This window comes from Carassius carassius, chromosome 31 (assembly GCF_963082965.1).
Source record: "Carassius carassius chromosome 31, fCarCar2.1, whole genome shotgun sequence".
Classification (NCBI taxonomy): domain Eukaryota; kingdom Metazoa; phylum Chordata; class Actinopteri; order Cypriniformes; family Cyprinidae; genus Carassius; species Carassius carassius.
Window position 1 is genome coordinate 3,984,325 of NC_081785.1, and position 16,703 is coordinate 4,001,027.

General features: G+C 33.0%; 1 protein-coding gene across 1 annotated transcript in view; it reads right to left on the reverse strand.

Annotated features, from left to right (window-relative positions):
- Positions 1–16,703, reverse strand: part of smyd3 (SET and MYND domain containing 3) — a 162,414-nt gene that overhangs the window by 12,565 nt on the left and 133,146 nt on the right. The window contains exons 9-10 of the mRNA XM_059518588.1: positions 10,531–10,618; positions 10,032–10,206 (exon numbers count right to left, since the gene is read on the reverse strand). Coding sequence (XP_059374571.1) covers positions 10,032–10,206; positions 10,531–10,618 — 263 coding nt within the window. The remainder of the gene's footprint in view (positions 1–10,031; positions 10,207–10,530; positions 10,619–16,703) is intronic.

Sequence of the window (16,703 nt, forward strand, 5' to 3'; positions counted from 1 at the left end):
TTTCACTAATGTCTTCCTGGGCCTCCGGATCGTTCTGGCAGCTTCTCAGAACTGTGTGCGGTTCTGTTTTTTATCGGTTTTATGAAGCAATGCTGTAGGTGCCCCAAAATAATCCCTAACATTTTACACCCATTTCCCCTCTGAACTGCTGACATCCAACACATATTTTTTGACCCTGAAAAACAGAGGAGCCCTTTAATTAAATAACTGTGTTGTGTAGAAAGATCGGGTTCGCTTTGACCCCTGCCTACACTAATTTCGAAGTGAAGTGGAGAACATGCTCTGGTGATGAAGTTCTGGCACCGATACAGCAGAAGGTTAAGTTTCAGGAGTCATGACAGTGAGATGAGGACAAAGGAAGGGCTTCTTTCTCACACATGAAACTTCAAGGAAGCTGTCAGTTCAACTAAAGACCAACATTATCAGCGTTGTAATAATTCAGATCATTTTAAAACATGAACAACATTTATTCTACAGGTTATATGTAATACAGCGGCCCCAAAAAGTATTTCAACACTTAAAACAATAATTATAGTTAGATTTCATCTCATTTTAAACAGTATATTTATTGTTTTACAGTTTAAAATCTACCAACTGATGTTTTGTTTTATTTTTTATTTTTTTAATTGAATAATGTTTTCCTTACACCGTTTAAAAAAAACAAACAAACAGCAGCTGTGTTTGCTGGAACTTTACCATATGCCATGTGACGAATCAAAGTTCCTCACAAATAGCTTTTCCTGAAGTATATAAATAATAAATAAAAATAGTCACAGAGAATTTCAGAAGTACACAGAGTTTTTTTTTTTGCTGTAAATTATAAGATGACTTTTTTCACTTTCAAAGACTGCAAATTTAATTTACATGTTACATGAGTATATATATTTATATATATTGTAAATACTGTAAATTAAATAAAACAAGTATGTGTGTGTGTATATATGTATATATATACACACACGCTGTATACACACACACACACACACACACACACACACACACACACACACACACACATATACATATATATATATATATATATATATATATATATATATATATATATATATATATATATATATATATATATATATATATACAGTACAGACCAAAAGTTTGGACACACCTTCTCATTCAAAGAGTTTTCTTTATTTTCATGACTATGAAAATTGTAGATTCACACTGAAGGCATTCCATTATATATGGAATTATATACATAACAAAAAAGTGTGAAACAACTGAAAATATGTCTTATTCTAGGTTCTTCAAAGTAGCCACCTTTTGCTTTGATTACTGCTTTGCACACTCTTGGCATTCTCTTGATGAGCTTCAAGAGGTAGTCACCTGAAATGGTCTTCCAACGGTCTTGAAGGAGTTCCCAGAGAGATGCTTAGCACTTGTTGGCCCTTTTGCCTTCTGTCTGCGGTCCAGCTTACCCCTAAACCATCTCGATTGGGTTCAGGTCCGGTGACTGTGGAGGCCAGGTCATCTGGCGCAGCACCCCATCACTCTCCTTCTTGGTCAAATAGCCCTTGATGCCTTCAGTGTGACTCTACAATTTTCATAGTCATGAAAATAAAGAAAACTCTTTGAATGAGAAGGTGTGTCCAAACTTTTGGTCTGTACTGTGTATATATATATATATATATATAGTATATACGTACACCCACATACTTGTTTTTATTTTTTTATTTACAGTATTTGCTTTGATATTCTCTTATATAACACAATAACGTTCAGACATTTTTAGGTGTGACTTAAGTGTCCAAATAGGTTTTGTGACCAACATGCGTGAATACAGTGGTCTATATATGTCTTTCTACTTGGCAATGAAAGGTCTGTTGTAAAAGCAGCATAAATAAGAAATGGAGATTCTTCGTACATTATTTAAATATAACCTGTTATTTGTTATGGCCTGTTTCATACAGTATCTATGAATAGAAATACGCATCTCTGAAGTATTGATGTCGAATTCTGAGCTTTTCTTTACACCACCTGTTGGTGTTTTGACAGTACATAAAATAAACATATCAGTAGCAGCTCATTAAAAATAATTAGGCTTTAATTGGCATGACTGAATATATTAAGTTGAAAAGATTGAGAAAAGTGTACATTTCCAATCAGAGTTGGGTTCATGAACAATGCATCAATGTATATAGACAAAACATAAATGTCTGCACACTTATAATTATGCTCCAAAATGTTCTACTCAACCAGACTGCAATGTTTTAAGCTCTTAGGTCTTCAAGCAAATTTGGCCTTATAATATAAGTGTAAGTTTTCCTCATTAAGCATCACAAAAGTTTGGGATCAGAACGATTTTTTTATGTTATTTACAGGAGTTTCTTATGCTCATCAAGACTGCATTTATTTTATCAAAAATACAGGGAAAAAAATTATATTGTGAAATATTATTATGATGTAAAATATTTTTTTTGTCTTTTAAATGTACATTAAAATCTAATTTATTCCTGTGATGCAAAGCTGAATTTTCAGCATCATTACTCCAGTCTTCAGTGCCACATGATCTTCAGAAATCATTCTAATATGCTGATTTATTATCAGTGCTGGAAACTGTTTTGCAGCTTAATATTTTTTGGGAAACTGTGATACTTTTTTCAGGATTCTTTGATGATTTAAAAGTTAAAAAGAAAAGCATTGATTTAAAATAGTAATCTTTTCTAACAATATACACTACAGTTTGGGGTCTGTAAATTTTTATTCTTTTTTTTTAAAGAAATTAAAACTTTTATTAAGCAAGTATGTGTTGAATTGTTAAGAAATGATAGCAAAGATTTATATTGTTAGAAAATATTTATATTTTGAATAAATGCTGTTCTTTTTAACTTTTTATTCATTAAAGAATACTGAAAAAATCTCAGTTTCCAAAAATATATATATATATATATTTGGCAGGACAAATGCTGCCAACACTGATAATTAAATAAATCAGCTTATTAGAATGATTTCTTAAGGATCATGTGACACTTTATACTGGAGTAATGGCTGATGGAAATTCCGCTTTGCATCACAGAAATAAATTATATTTTAAAGGATATTAAAATAGAAACCTTTATTTTATATTGTAATAACATTTTGCAGGTTTCCTGTTTTTTTCTTCTTCTGTATTTTCAATCAAATAAAATTCAGCCTTGATGAGCATAAGACTTCTTTAAAAAACATTACAAGTCTTGCTGATCCTAAACTTTTGACCGGAAGTGTAGATACGAACGGAGTGCTGAGAGACTACTGCAGCTGAAATGTCCTGATATCGGCTGCTTTGTGCTGAGATCTGCATAAATCAACATCTGATAACAGTGCTGGAACTGTGCAAATGCTTTCTAAATGCACATTTTTTCCTGCCAACATTGTGGAAATGGATGTGCAATTATAATTAATGTGTGAAATTATTTTAGCGTCTTTGTATTTGCTGCAAGAGTCCACATTATGGTTTGCCTTGCACAGAAAGTGTGTAGTGGCTTCAAGATGTTTATTTATATAGCACTTTATATGATACAGATTGTTTCAAAGCAGCTTCACAATAAATGGACTTCTGTGAGGGCTACTTGTGGATTATTGTGATGTTTTTATCAGCTGTTTGGACTCTCATTCTGACGGCACCCATTCATCTACATCTCACACCAGCTCAACTACATCAGAGACCAAACTCATCTACATCTCATTTGTGGGTGAACTATTCTTTTAATAAAAAGGAAAATAACAGTGTTAATGTTGTAAAATTCATCAGTTACGAATCAAATTCCGTTTCAACTGTAATGCAACTTTACAAAAGACAATAGTGTTATTATTAAGCTCAATTTAGTTCAGTGTTGATTCAATTCTATTTAATATCTGTCAATGTTGCAAAGTTCTTCAATTATAAAACAAGTTCAATTTAACTAATCAGCTATGTTGATTCAATTCAGTCCAAAAACAGTTGCCAATGTTGCAAAATTAGTTATTAGTCATTAGTTCAATTCAGTTAAAATTGTGTTCTCATCCAATACTATAAGTACAGTTAATTCAATAATATTACTCAGTGCCTTTTAAAGATTTTTATAGATGCAATTAAAAAGGGTTGAATGTCGTTGCATCATATATCAGTGTGTTTCAGGTGATCTGTTTTTCTGAGCTACATGCTGATGGAGGTAGGTCATTATTTTTGCAATTCTGTTTGCTGTCGCTTCTGGTGTAAAAATTACATCACCGTTCAATGACAATTTGGAGACAGAAATAGACTGAACTCATTGACAGCAGTGTGCTGTTGTAGATCAGTGTAGGTGCCTCTAGCAAAGACTGCAGACTGGGTAGACTTATGAACTTGACTGAACCTCCTCTGAATAGATCAGATGCCATTTGGCGATGAGATACAAGTCGTGCCTTAAAAGCCCCAGTAGTGACTAAAAGCTTGACTTGGTAAGTAGTCAATAACATTTTCATATAACGCAGAAGAAACTAAACTACAGCTGTTATAAATATAAAAATGCTAGTCGTGTGGGCACCATAATATAAAAAATCAGACTGATTTGAATAAATATTCACACACTCTTCACTCTAATTAGAAATGATAGAAAAGCTCAGGACATGTTCTGGAGATTTCAACTAAACAAACACAAAACAAATTGATCTAGTGAAGTCTGGACATGTGCCTCTATTGTTTTGCATGATTGAAACAAAACTTTGCAGATCTAAAGAATGTTCCGTTTACAACCAGATGCACATTGTCTATTGATAGCTGAAGTTAAGCAAAGCAACACTTCAAGCAATAAGACAAAGTACATAAACAGTCGAGATAAATCACTCTTGAATCTCCAACAAACATCCCTTGAGAGCCAGAACCGTCAAAGTGGACCGGTCAGAGTTTTGCTGGAACAAAGGGAAACTCCATAGACCTGGATGCCTTTGGCGGTTCATCGTGTGGAGTCGGACTCTCAGGAATGTTCCTTCTTCGACTTCATTGGATTAACTGCTTAATGTTCTAATTTGCATATTAATAACATGGCAGCCTGTCTCACTTTAATCTTGAACTCGTCTGGAATGTAAGGAAGACTGATTAAGCAAATGACTTTTAACTTGACTGTAACAAACATTCTTCACTTTTCCATTGTTTTTTGTTTACTATTTTTGTTTACTTTTGTTTACCTATATAACTTATAGAATTATTATTATATTAATAAAATTTTATTATTTTAATTCTTATTATTCAATTCAAATATAAATGTCGTCTTTGTATTTATATTTATATGAAGGAATGTATATTTGAATTGAATAATAATAATTAAAATAATAAGAATATTTTTATTAAGTGCAAAGAGAAGAAGACTAGGCATTCCATTTTGGTGTCCGCATTAAATTAAATGGACAAAACATGATCAAATGTCTACTTTAATTTTTTAAATAACTTTTGTGAAAATGAAAAGTTAAAATATAGTTGAAACAATGTTCCCTCGTCATTCATCATAACCAATATATTTATGTAAAAATGAAACAACATAGTTATTCTGACCTGTACTTATTAAATATATAAAAGAAAATGTGGTCATACAACATTTTATTATATTTTAAATGATTAACAACTTCTTGCTGAAAAAGAGGCAAAACATAAGTGGTTTCAAGAATAGCGGCAAATATTAATAAAGACTTTATTACAAATAATTTGTTTTGGGGGCTCCACTGTGATCTTTAAATAGAGTCTTTTAATGTCACCTAATGAGTCTTTTGAGATTTATTTTGACACATGAACTATTGCTACACTAAATTACGTTTTAGTGGGTAGCTTCTGTAGCATTTTAGCTTCTGCAAATCATGGTAAAAATGTATAATGGTCATTGCTTTTTGCTCAGAAAAACAAAATACGAATTAAACAGGACACATTCTAATGTATGGGAGACAAAACTGAAAACTTTTATTGTTTTGATGCTTGAAAACTCATTTTCATGTTTGACCCATATATAGTGAGTTTTAGAGACAGCACCTGCCAAAACACCACCAAAATTAGATGAACCAAGTCATTTATCCATTTGACATGACTGAAAGACAGGAATCCAAAACATTCATATTCTAATGTATTAATGAGCGAACCGCAGTTGAGTTATTGATAGCGCAGTCACCTGGATGTGAAAATGCAGATACCAAAAAAACCCTTGATGTGTTTAAACTGATGGCTAAAGTGTAAGTGGGTTAAATAGTGTGACTTTAACTTGATAAACAAGTGAGAGGACTGAAATCTACAGAGTATTATATGAAACACTTCTCTGTAGGTTTGCTTTAACAACACAATCAGAAAGTGCTAAAAAAATTTACAAAACATGAGAAAAAAACTTTTTAGGCACACTTGGCAATGACAGGTAAATTGATCATTAACTGTATATGTACGTTTTTAAAATGTCTTTTTATAATAATTTACAATTAATTAGAATAAATATATGCATTTAAAATAAAAACACATTTTTATTTGTATTTAGCATTATTTACTTGCAAAGCCAAATTATACCTATTTTGACACTTGGTTAGTCTTAATTTTGGTCCCTGTAAAAGCAAAACTCATATCAGACTAATAAGTTGTCAAATCATTGAATATCCCTGGGTCTAGGTTTTAAAGACTGAATAAAAGTTCAAAGTAAAAGGCAAAACATTGTCATACATAAAAATGAGAAGCTGCAATGCTAATTTTCTAATCAAATTAATTATTGTGAAAAGAATTGCTAAAAACAGCATGCTCTAATGAATCACTTTGCATATATTAAGCAGTTGAGGAATTAAAACAATTCGGTGGCTCTCACTAAACTGCCTGACTGATCCCCAAATAGAATTGGTGAATAAATAAATGTCTATTAATCTTCAAAAGCCAGCAGCGACTGTAGTTAATATGCAACACGTACAAATGGATCCAGTTCCTTTGCAAATAAATCGTACCACAGATAGACAGCAATTTTTTGAAAAGTTTCTTAAGGTAACCAAATTTAATTTTCTTGTGCTGAAAAGTGATTGCAAGGGCGTTCAAGCTCTCTTGTGATGTGAAGGATCTATTATTGCTTTTTCAGGTGGTCTCTCAGCAATCATCTATTTGGAAACCTCTTATAGTTTGAATGACAGAGGAGGGGGGCAGGACTACTTCTAATAATTGCCTGTTCAGAAAGCATTCACACAGCGAGCACAGGACCAGCCAATTCCAGAAGTAATTTGGGATCCCAGACAAAACCAATAATGAACCTCACAGTTTTGAAACACCGAACAAAAGCCCATGATGAATACTGAATAAAGCTGTAATGGAATGTCATGAAGCCTGGCGTTATGTGATGACTGGAGCTGTCACTTAAACAAAACCATTTTTACAGCCTTCATAGCCAAGTTGTGATTTTTACTGATTCTCTGCCCAAATGTTTGATGGATATTATGACTCCTGATGACTCTTAAACCCCATTTTCAAAGCGAAAAAGAGGGCATTTGCAATGATAATGAATTAAAGTGGAAAAAACAAGGCACAGTTGAAAATTTTTGTACGGTGTATGGACATTATTTCCATTCTGAGAGCAAAAAGCTTTTTCTCCACTGATGGCGGTTCAAATTAAAAAGTTTGGGGTCTGTAAAAAAAAACAAAAAACTAATATTCTGAAATATTATTATAATTTAAAATAACTGTTTTCTATTTTAATATATTTTCAAATGCAATTTACTTCTGTAATGTAAATCTGAATTTTTCATTTTTGTCACATGATCCTTCAGAAATCGATATGCATATTTGCTTCTCAAGAAACATTTCTCATTGCTTCTCAAATCCATGTTGAAAACAGTTGTGCTGCTTAATATATTTGTTGAAACCATTTTTTTCAGGATTCTTTAACAGAAAGTTCAAAAGAACAGTATTTATTTGAAATATAAATATTTTGCAACATTATAAAATGTCTATCAATTTATTGTTTCCTTTAAACATTAATTTCATTCATGTATTTTATACTGTATACATCCCAGGTATTTCCATATATTTTTAGTATAGTATTTCAAAATATAAACCTCTTTGAGTAGAAGATTTGATATTTGAGTAAAGAAATCATTGTGAAAGCAGCAATTATCAGTTGCTTGAAGGATATGCAATGAAAATGACCAGATGGTAGAATAATGCTTGTGTGCAGTATTTATCTCTCTTTATAACGTGCATTTATCTTGTTTTACTAAAAGCAGAAACTGCGGCGACACTGGCAAGCATCAATCTCGATGTCAATTCAGCATATAAAGAGCCATTTTAGCAGCATTTTTCCTCTTTCTTGCATTGGCGGCCCTCCCTCAGCACCATAAACATTAATCAGATGCAGTATAAAGCTGGGGAATAAGTCCAACAGGCAATATTAAAAAAGTATTCATGCTTTGCATGAGCTGACATGGGAAGACAGGATCCAGCACAGTAGAAAAATAACAATATTCATATTTCCCCCATCTAACAGGGGAAAAGCTGTTGGGTAATTTAACTTTTTTTCCAAGGTTCAATGCCTCTGAAGCTCTGATCCGACTGTTTCTTTACTGTCTACTTTTGGATTTAGTGGAAATCACTGGAGGTCTAGCACCGCTACAAACTGACATCTGCAGGAGCTTGAAGTCAATAATCTCTTTGCATTTAGCCTGGAGGTAGGTATTATTCTTAGCACTATGGGACAGAGACCATTCCAAACACGTTTTTTCCAACAACCACAAATGAAACACCACAGTAGAAGAGTCCCAAACTTCTCTAGATCTCCTTTTTTAGTTGACTACACGAATGCACTCAGAAACGCCTTCTTCAAAAGAAGACCAGTGTCCGCAGCTCTGTTCTACACTTCTCATGGGAAGTCACATAGTGGCTATGGTGCACAATTGGTGTTGTGCACATCGATTCAGTAGTAGTCGGTGATGAATACCATCCTGCGGTGCATGTCACCTGGGGTCTGCCCTTTCCTAAAATGATTCATTTGTCGCATTTTTTATGGGAAAGATCACAGAAAAGACCCCTGGTATCAGGACAGGCAACATACTGTATGTAAGCAGCATATACAATCACGGTGAATGTCCTGAGATTAAATTATAAAATTTTCTCAATATTTCAACATCTAATAAATGAACCAGTCAGCATCCTATATAAAAACAACCATGGCTTCCTCCAAAACAATGAAACTGTGGTGTCAAAACTAGTTTAACAAACGAATAAAAATATTCTGTCAGTTACTTAACACTATTTAAAGAATATCACATTTCAATTTTGAATGATTTTACAATGGCAAAAAGTAGATTTTTACATTTTCTGAACATAATGTGTGATATTTGCCAGTGCAAATCTTGCCACCACGATGCTATGAAGTTTAACATGTTGCTACAGTATGTGGTCTCAAGTCATAATCAAAGTCATTCGATTTTTTGCCTGCTTTATTATCGAACAAGTAAAAATCATGCATTTGACCAGTGAGGCAGGCGTCTAATACTATATAGTTTAAAAAATTTTGTAAAAATGTATTTATTTTTTGGAAAGGGAGTCTTATTAATGTTCAGCAAGGCTGCATTTATTTGACCAAAATTAGAATAAAAACTAAAATACATGTTCAAATATTAGTTATCTATTTAAAATATATTCTACACTATTGATTTATTTTTTGTTATTGCAAAGCATTTTCAGCAGCCATTGCTCCTTCTGCAATCATATGATCATTTTTAAATAATTATAATATGCTGATTTGGTAAAGAAAGAAAGAAAGTTTTTATTTGAAATACAAACAGAATTCTAAAAACGTTTAAAAACTCCCCCGATGGCAATGAGGAAAAAGCTATTATTAAATACTATAAATACTATAATGGGGATTTATTCTTCAATACTGCCTTGAGTTCTTATGAACTGAATCTGCACTTGTCTGTTTATGGTCTTCAGACTTGAGTGAGTCTGTGCGAGTCACAGTTATAATGGGACTTTTACAGATTTGAGGGTGTGATGGAGGTGTATTCCATGGAGATTTACCAGGAAGATCTATCAATAAAGAAACCGAAAACAACTTTTTGATGCAGACACTCACTTGTAAGGTTCCAGAGCTCTATTGCCGTACTCCAGCGCCGTCTCATAGTCATCCAGACTAATGCAAGCATCCATAGCCAGATCCAGCAGCCTGAGCACATAGATGTTCCTGTCCGGGACCACATCTGTATATCTGTGCAAAAGAGCCTGGCTCTCTTTTAGAAGCTCCTCCCAGCCTTTTGATTAAATAGTTAAGTACACAATAAAAAAATTAAAAAAACGGTATTACAAAAACTACAGAAGCTAAGACCAAGAAAGTCTTACTGGCTAAGCCAGTTACAAAGCCTGATGGAGGCACTGACACACAAAATCAAAAATGAAATCTATGCTTATTATTTCATGGGGGAGACAGCCTGCTTTTTCTTTTACTGTATACATCAGCCGCGTGTCCAAAGGGGTAAAAGCAAGCGAGTCAGACAGAACTGAGAGATTTACCCTCACACCTTTCATTGCAATGTCTTCGAAACTGATATGACTACAGAATCGGGCATGAAGGATACGCTGCTCCGACTGAAGCTGCTCCAGGTGAGGGATGGCGTCTCTTAAGGACCTCCACGCAGTCTTCTCACCAGCCAGCATGTCACAGTCCTGTTCACAAAATAATAAATGTATTTGTAATTGTAATTGCATTTATTTATTTGTATAAATAAGAAAAGAAAATTAACCATATAAATCAATAGCAAAAATAACATAACACTCAAAGCATGAAATCAAAAGTTTTCTTAAAATTTTTTTACATTTACACCCTTATTATGTGTGAATAAATAACATGCATTGCATTAATTCACAATAAATTTATTTATATTTAAAATTGTATTTTAAAATTAGTCTGAACATTTGGTATGTATAATTTATTATATTATATTAAAATGTATTCATACTTATACATCTATTTTAGATGTGTGATTTTAAAAAATCCTCAAAAAAACAGTAGCAAAAATCACATTAAAAATATGAATTAATTAATGGACACAGTCGATCAAAAGTTGCTATGTAAAATATATTTATTTATTTATTTATTTACACTTACTGGTGTGAATAAATATTTACTTATGTTTATAAAATACTGTTTTTATGAAAAACATTCATTCAAATATTATTTTACTACTTTATAAATGTACTTAATTTAGAATTACATTCATACATATGTATCTCAAACCAGTCAATCAAAAGCTGTAAAAAAAAACCTTCCTTATTATGATGCTTTATGTATCGCAACTTGACAAAATTCTACACTACACTCCAATTGGTCCTAGAACAACATGGACCTGAAGCTAGCAAAGTTATCTTTGACTAAAGATTTTTGAACTTTTACTGCATTATAGCTAAAATTTGTCTGTCTGGTGCAATGATGCTTAAAATGAGAAGGATGATTGGGGGGAGGGGGGTCATCAAACATCAAAGAGCTTCATCCCTTCAACACCACAAAAACATTCAAAGGAGGATGAGAGAAGCTGTCAGGATTACAGAGCCGTGAGGTGCGTGAAGACTGAACCGGCTTGTTTCTGAGAGGGCAACTTTATTTCAGGATAAGCGTGATGAAGAGTCGGAGCCATAGGGGGGTCTGTCAGACCCTCAAATCCCTGCAGAGAGACGTGTGTTTGTGTGGCCCCTGGGGATACATGTATAAGTGCCTCTGAGACATCAAAGCCGTGTGATGTATCAGAGGTGAACAGTCACAGCGCTGACAACACGCTAGTGTGACTGCCTGAGCACCCGCTCAACTCTCTCTCTCTCTCACACACACACACACACACACACGCAGAATCAATTTAAACTCTTTTACAGAACTGCCTTACCTCAAATAATACCTTTCCATTATGCCATTTTTAACTTAATATCTCTTGATAACTCTTTGGGGTAAGTAAGGTTTTTTTCCCTTTAATTTAATTTTTTTCACATTAAACTGGTCAAAAGCTACAGTAAATACATGTAAATGTTACAAAAGATTTCGATTTAAAAAAAATGTTTTTTGAACTTTCTATTCATTAATGAGAAAAAAACATTAATCACGGTTTCCACAAAAAATCAGGCAACGCAACTGTTTTCAGTATTGATTACAATCAGAAATGTTACAGTCACACTTTAATTTTAAGGTACAATTCTCGCTATTAATAAACCATTAACTATGACTTTTACCTAAAACAACTCCTAATTTGCTGCTTAAGTTGGTTGTTAAGGTGAGATATTGAAAAGGATTAGGGATGTAGATTATGATCATGCAGAATATGTACTTCATAAATACTAACAGAAAGCCAATATGTTAAATATAGGCATGTCAATAAGCAACTATTTAATAGTGAGAATTGGTCCTATACTGTATAAAGTGTTACCAATATTTCTTAAGCATCAAATCAGAATATTAGAAAGATTTCTGAAGGATCATGTGACACCTGAAGACTGGAGTAATGATGCTGAAAATTCAGCAAAGTATCACTGAAATAAATTGCATTGCATGTTTAAATTCTATTAATATTTCACAATATTACTGTTTTTTATGCATTTTTATCAAATAAATGCAGCCTTGGTGAGCAGCATAAAAGTGGTTTAAAATGGTATTGTTCATAAGTACATAAGGCTAAGTATTGTAGCCTTTTTAACCTAACAGCAATCAATGTGCAGATATTTACTCTTTTTTTATGTGATAAGCATTTTACCCTTACAAAACCAGACTATGTTGAATTATAAAATAAATAATTAAGAAGACCACACTGTTTATCAAAAAGTCAAACTTACACATTTGCTCTTGCAATAACAGATATCTACAACTACATCTTGCAACATATCATTTCAGACCACATAACAAGAAGGGTCCTGTATTGGCTTTAAAAATATGTTCTTGCAAGAATCAAAGACAACATACCAGAAAGTATTAGTACGTAACGCTATAAAAATGTTTTTTTAGGCCAAGTTCTGCAGATGAGAAAGGCCTTCATGAATATATATATATATGAATTGGATGAAAAGAAAAGTAAAAAAAGAAAAAAAGAAAAGAAAAAAGAAAAAAGAAAGAAAAAAGATTTGTATCCCATATAAACATCCATAAAAGCATTAACCTTACTGCAGGAAGTATTTCATAAAGACATTTGTATTTATAACCAAATGGAATCCGATATTCACAGTAAGCTGTACGAAGTGTCCTGTGTTTTTGTTCCAGTGCACGAAGTCCATACATAAATTATTTATCAGATCGAGTGTAATGCAGGAGAGAGATAAGTGCATGTCATGAGAGCCAAAAATGACTGCTGAAGTCTCCACCGGACCACAATCCTCTGCTTCTACTGTGGAAATCACTAATAAAACTCATAACTGCACATGAAATCAAATTGTTGAACATGATAAACACGTTGCATCTCATCAATCACACCAAACCCTCTGCAGGTTTTGACATCAGACTTTTTACCTGCACATTATGTCAGAATCCATTTTACATTCTGGTCAGATCTCTATAACTATAAAATGGCTTTAAAGCATAGACTTATACATCTGCTTGCACAAAGGAAAAACTTTTCTATTTGTTTTTTCTTTTCAATGGAAAAAGCCAATTTCTTGTTAATGTGAACATCTTAATTACAGGGAGGGAGCCAAGAATCAAATGGTGGACTTTGCTTATTAGTGTAAATTCAATAATCATGTTATTCACTGCAGTACTGTTTAGAGTGCACGGAGTATAAAAACATTCCAGTGAACAAAGCATGACAGGAAGTCTAACGCTTTAACAAATGTACCCCCTTATATATTCCGACCACAGATTAAAAGCACTTTGCTGGCAAAAGTACTTACTTTATGACGATATATTAAGAAACATGCAGAACTGTCAAAAATCTACCAGATAAAAATGAATGTGCAAGAGTTTTCAGCAAATGTTTGTATACAGGTATGGGGAAAACATTCTTTAAATAATAAATATTTGATGTGTGTATGTATATGTATATATGTGTGTGTGTGTGTGTGTGTGTGTGTGTGTGTGTGTGTGTGTGTGTGTGTGTGTGTGTGTGTGTGTGTACATTTAAGTACAGAAAAAACTATAAACTACAAAAAAAAGGTGTTGAAAAAATATTATATAAAGGTGAAATAAAATAATTACAATTAATCTTCAGAAGACAGTCTTCAGAAATCAGAATGTTAAAAAGGAATAATAATAATAGTTAAAATGTTAATTCCAATTGGAACTTTTTTTTCTGTTAATTACATTTTCTGCAGCCCCCCAGCACCTCCATTAATAAAATTAAATAACATAACATTTAAAAAAAAATCTAAATCCAAGATATAGATTCGTTTTTTTCTTCATTACATCACTTGCTCATGAATGGATCCAAACAGCTGATAAAAACATCACAATAATCCACACCACTCCAGTCTATCAATTAACCTCCTGTGGAGTACTTGTGGATTATTGCCATTCTGACGGCACCCATTCACTATATGATCGGCGAGCAAGTGATGTAATTTTAAAATTTCTCACAATCTGTTCTCATAAAGAAACAAACTCATCTACATCTTGGACGTCCTGTGGACATTTCCACAAATGTTCATTTTTGGGTGAACTATTCCTTATATAACCCCAAAGGATCTTGCACACTACTGATATGTTAATTGGGACACAGCCTATTTTATCAATAGATTTGTAATGAAAATCTGGTGCAAATGTGAAAGAACACTGAACACTAAAACACTCAAAAAGCAGATAAATGTATGGCCAGACAGCCTTCATGAACAGGAAAACATCTGTGACCCCCACACAACTGTCAGCCTGAATCACATCTCCGGTCGCCAGAGGTTCTGGGAAGGTGATAATCTTCACTTTACTGCACACAAAGCTGCTCTGTTGTTTTAGCGTGTCAGTATGTCCTATTGCACTCACACGGGTTGTCAGATTACTGCAAAGCTGGTGGTGACTCAACAAGTCCCTCTCATCAGAATGTCATCAGTGGAACACTTTACACACCTCACCTGTAATTACCTCACCCCGCCCCTCCACTCGCACACACACACACTCACACACGCACACACTGAGGGGCTTTGATGGAGTGTTATGATGGAATATGTGCTAAACAACAAAAACAGAATAGAAAAACAAGATTTTTATTGTACTTAGTTTTCAGAAGAAAAGTTTTTAAGACCAAAAATTTAATGTTAACACTTTCATTCAAAAGTTTTGGGTCTGTACAATTATCCTGAAGAATCCTGAAAAAATCACTTTTTTCAGAAAATTATTAAGCAGATCAACTGTCTTCAAAATTGATACGAATGAGAAATGTTTGCTGAGGGGCAAAGCATCATATTAGAATGATTTCTGAAGTATCGTGACTGGAGTCCGAAGACTGGAGTAATGATGCTGAAAATACACCTTTACATCACAAACAAATATATTTTACAATTTATTAAAATAAAAAAGTTATTTTAAATTACACTAACATTAAACAATATCAGTGTATTTACTGTATTTCTGATCAAATAAATGAAGCATTTGCAAGATTTTTTTTTTCTTCCAAAAACACTTACATTTCTGAACAATAATTTATGCATGGATATTTTGTCTACAATAAGTAAACATTAAATAACATGCATTAAGGAAATATTTTTTCATTTTTACTTTATTTTTTAATTTAATTATTTTCAATTCTATATTAAATTAGTATTTCTATAATACTCAAGAGTCTCTACAATATTCTGGGGCCTAGGCAGAGACCTCGTTTGACTTTAATGATTTACATTCGGTTGGTTAATTGATTGATGGATGGATAGGTGGAAAGACAAACTGATGTCTGGATGAAAAGAGTTTGTACCACACATATCAGGTGTCCTAAAATCCAAACCTAAAAAACCAAGCTCAAAAAGATTTTTTTTTCTTTTTTTGTTTTGTTTTGACTTCAGACCCAGAAGGAACTGAAAGCAAGGACGAAACCCAAGTCTCCATCTCAGCAGCCCTGAGCAAGAGCGTTTATTCTTATCTGCAGTATCTGACAGATGACTCAAGCAGAGGTCAGTCTGAGCAACTGTGTAGGTGTTAACAGCAGGGATAAAGCCTCTTTCTCTTGAGCTCAGCTCAGAGTTATTTAGCATGGGATGCCTGCATGCAGGTGCAAAATAACCACAACATAAGCCTGGAGGGAACTTGTGTATTCCAGTGACATGTTTGAACACACATGCCAAAAATACAGTACGCATTCGTAAAGATTTAAAGGGATAGTCCAGACAAAAAACAAACAAACAAAAAAAACACATTTACTCAAGTCATTCCAAACCTGTATGACTTTCTTTGTTCTGTAAAGTACAAAAGAAGATATTTTCAAAAATGCTTTTGTCCATACACTGCAAGTCAGAGGGGTCCAAAATAACTCTGGACCACTTTGACTTTCATCGTATGGGCAAAACAACCAATAGAGACATTTTCTAAATATGTTTGTTTTTGTTCTGCAGAAAAAAAAAAAGTCAGTCAAGTTTAGAACAAAATAAGGGTGAGAAAATAATAACCATATTTTCCTTTTTGGGTTCAGAAAGAATAATAATAATAATAACAAAGAAACACAATTAATAATTATTATGAAAAATAAGGAATACAGAGAATACTGAATGAATAATAAAAAAAGCAACTAATCTTAATAATAATAATAATATTTACCAGATAGTTCATAATAATCCTAATATGTAACAATTATAAATTTGCTTT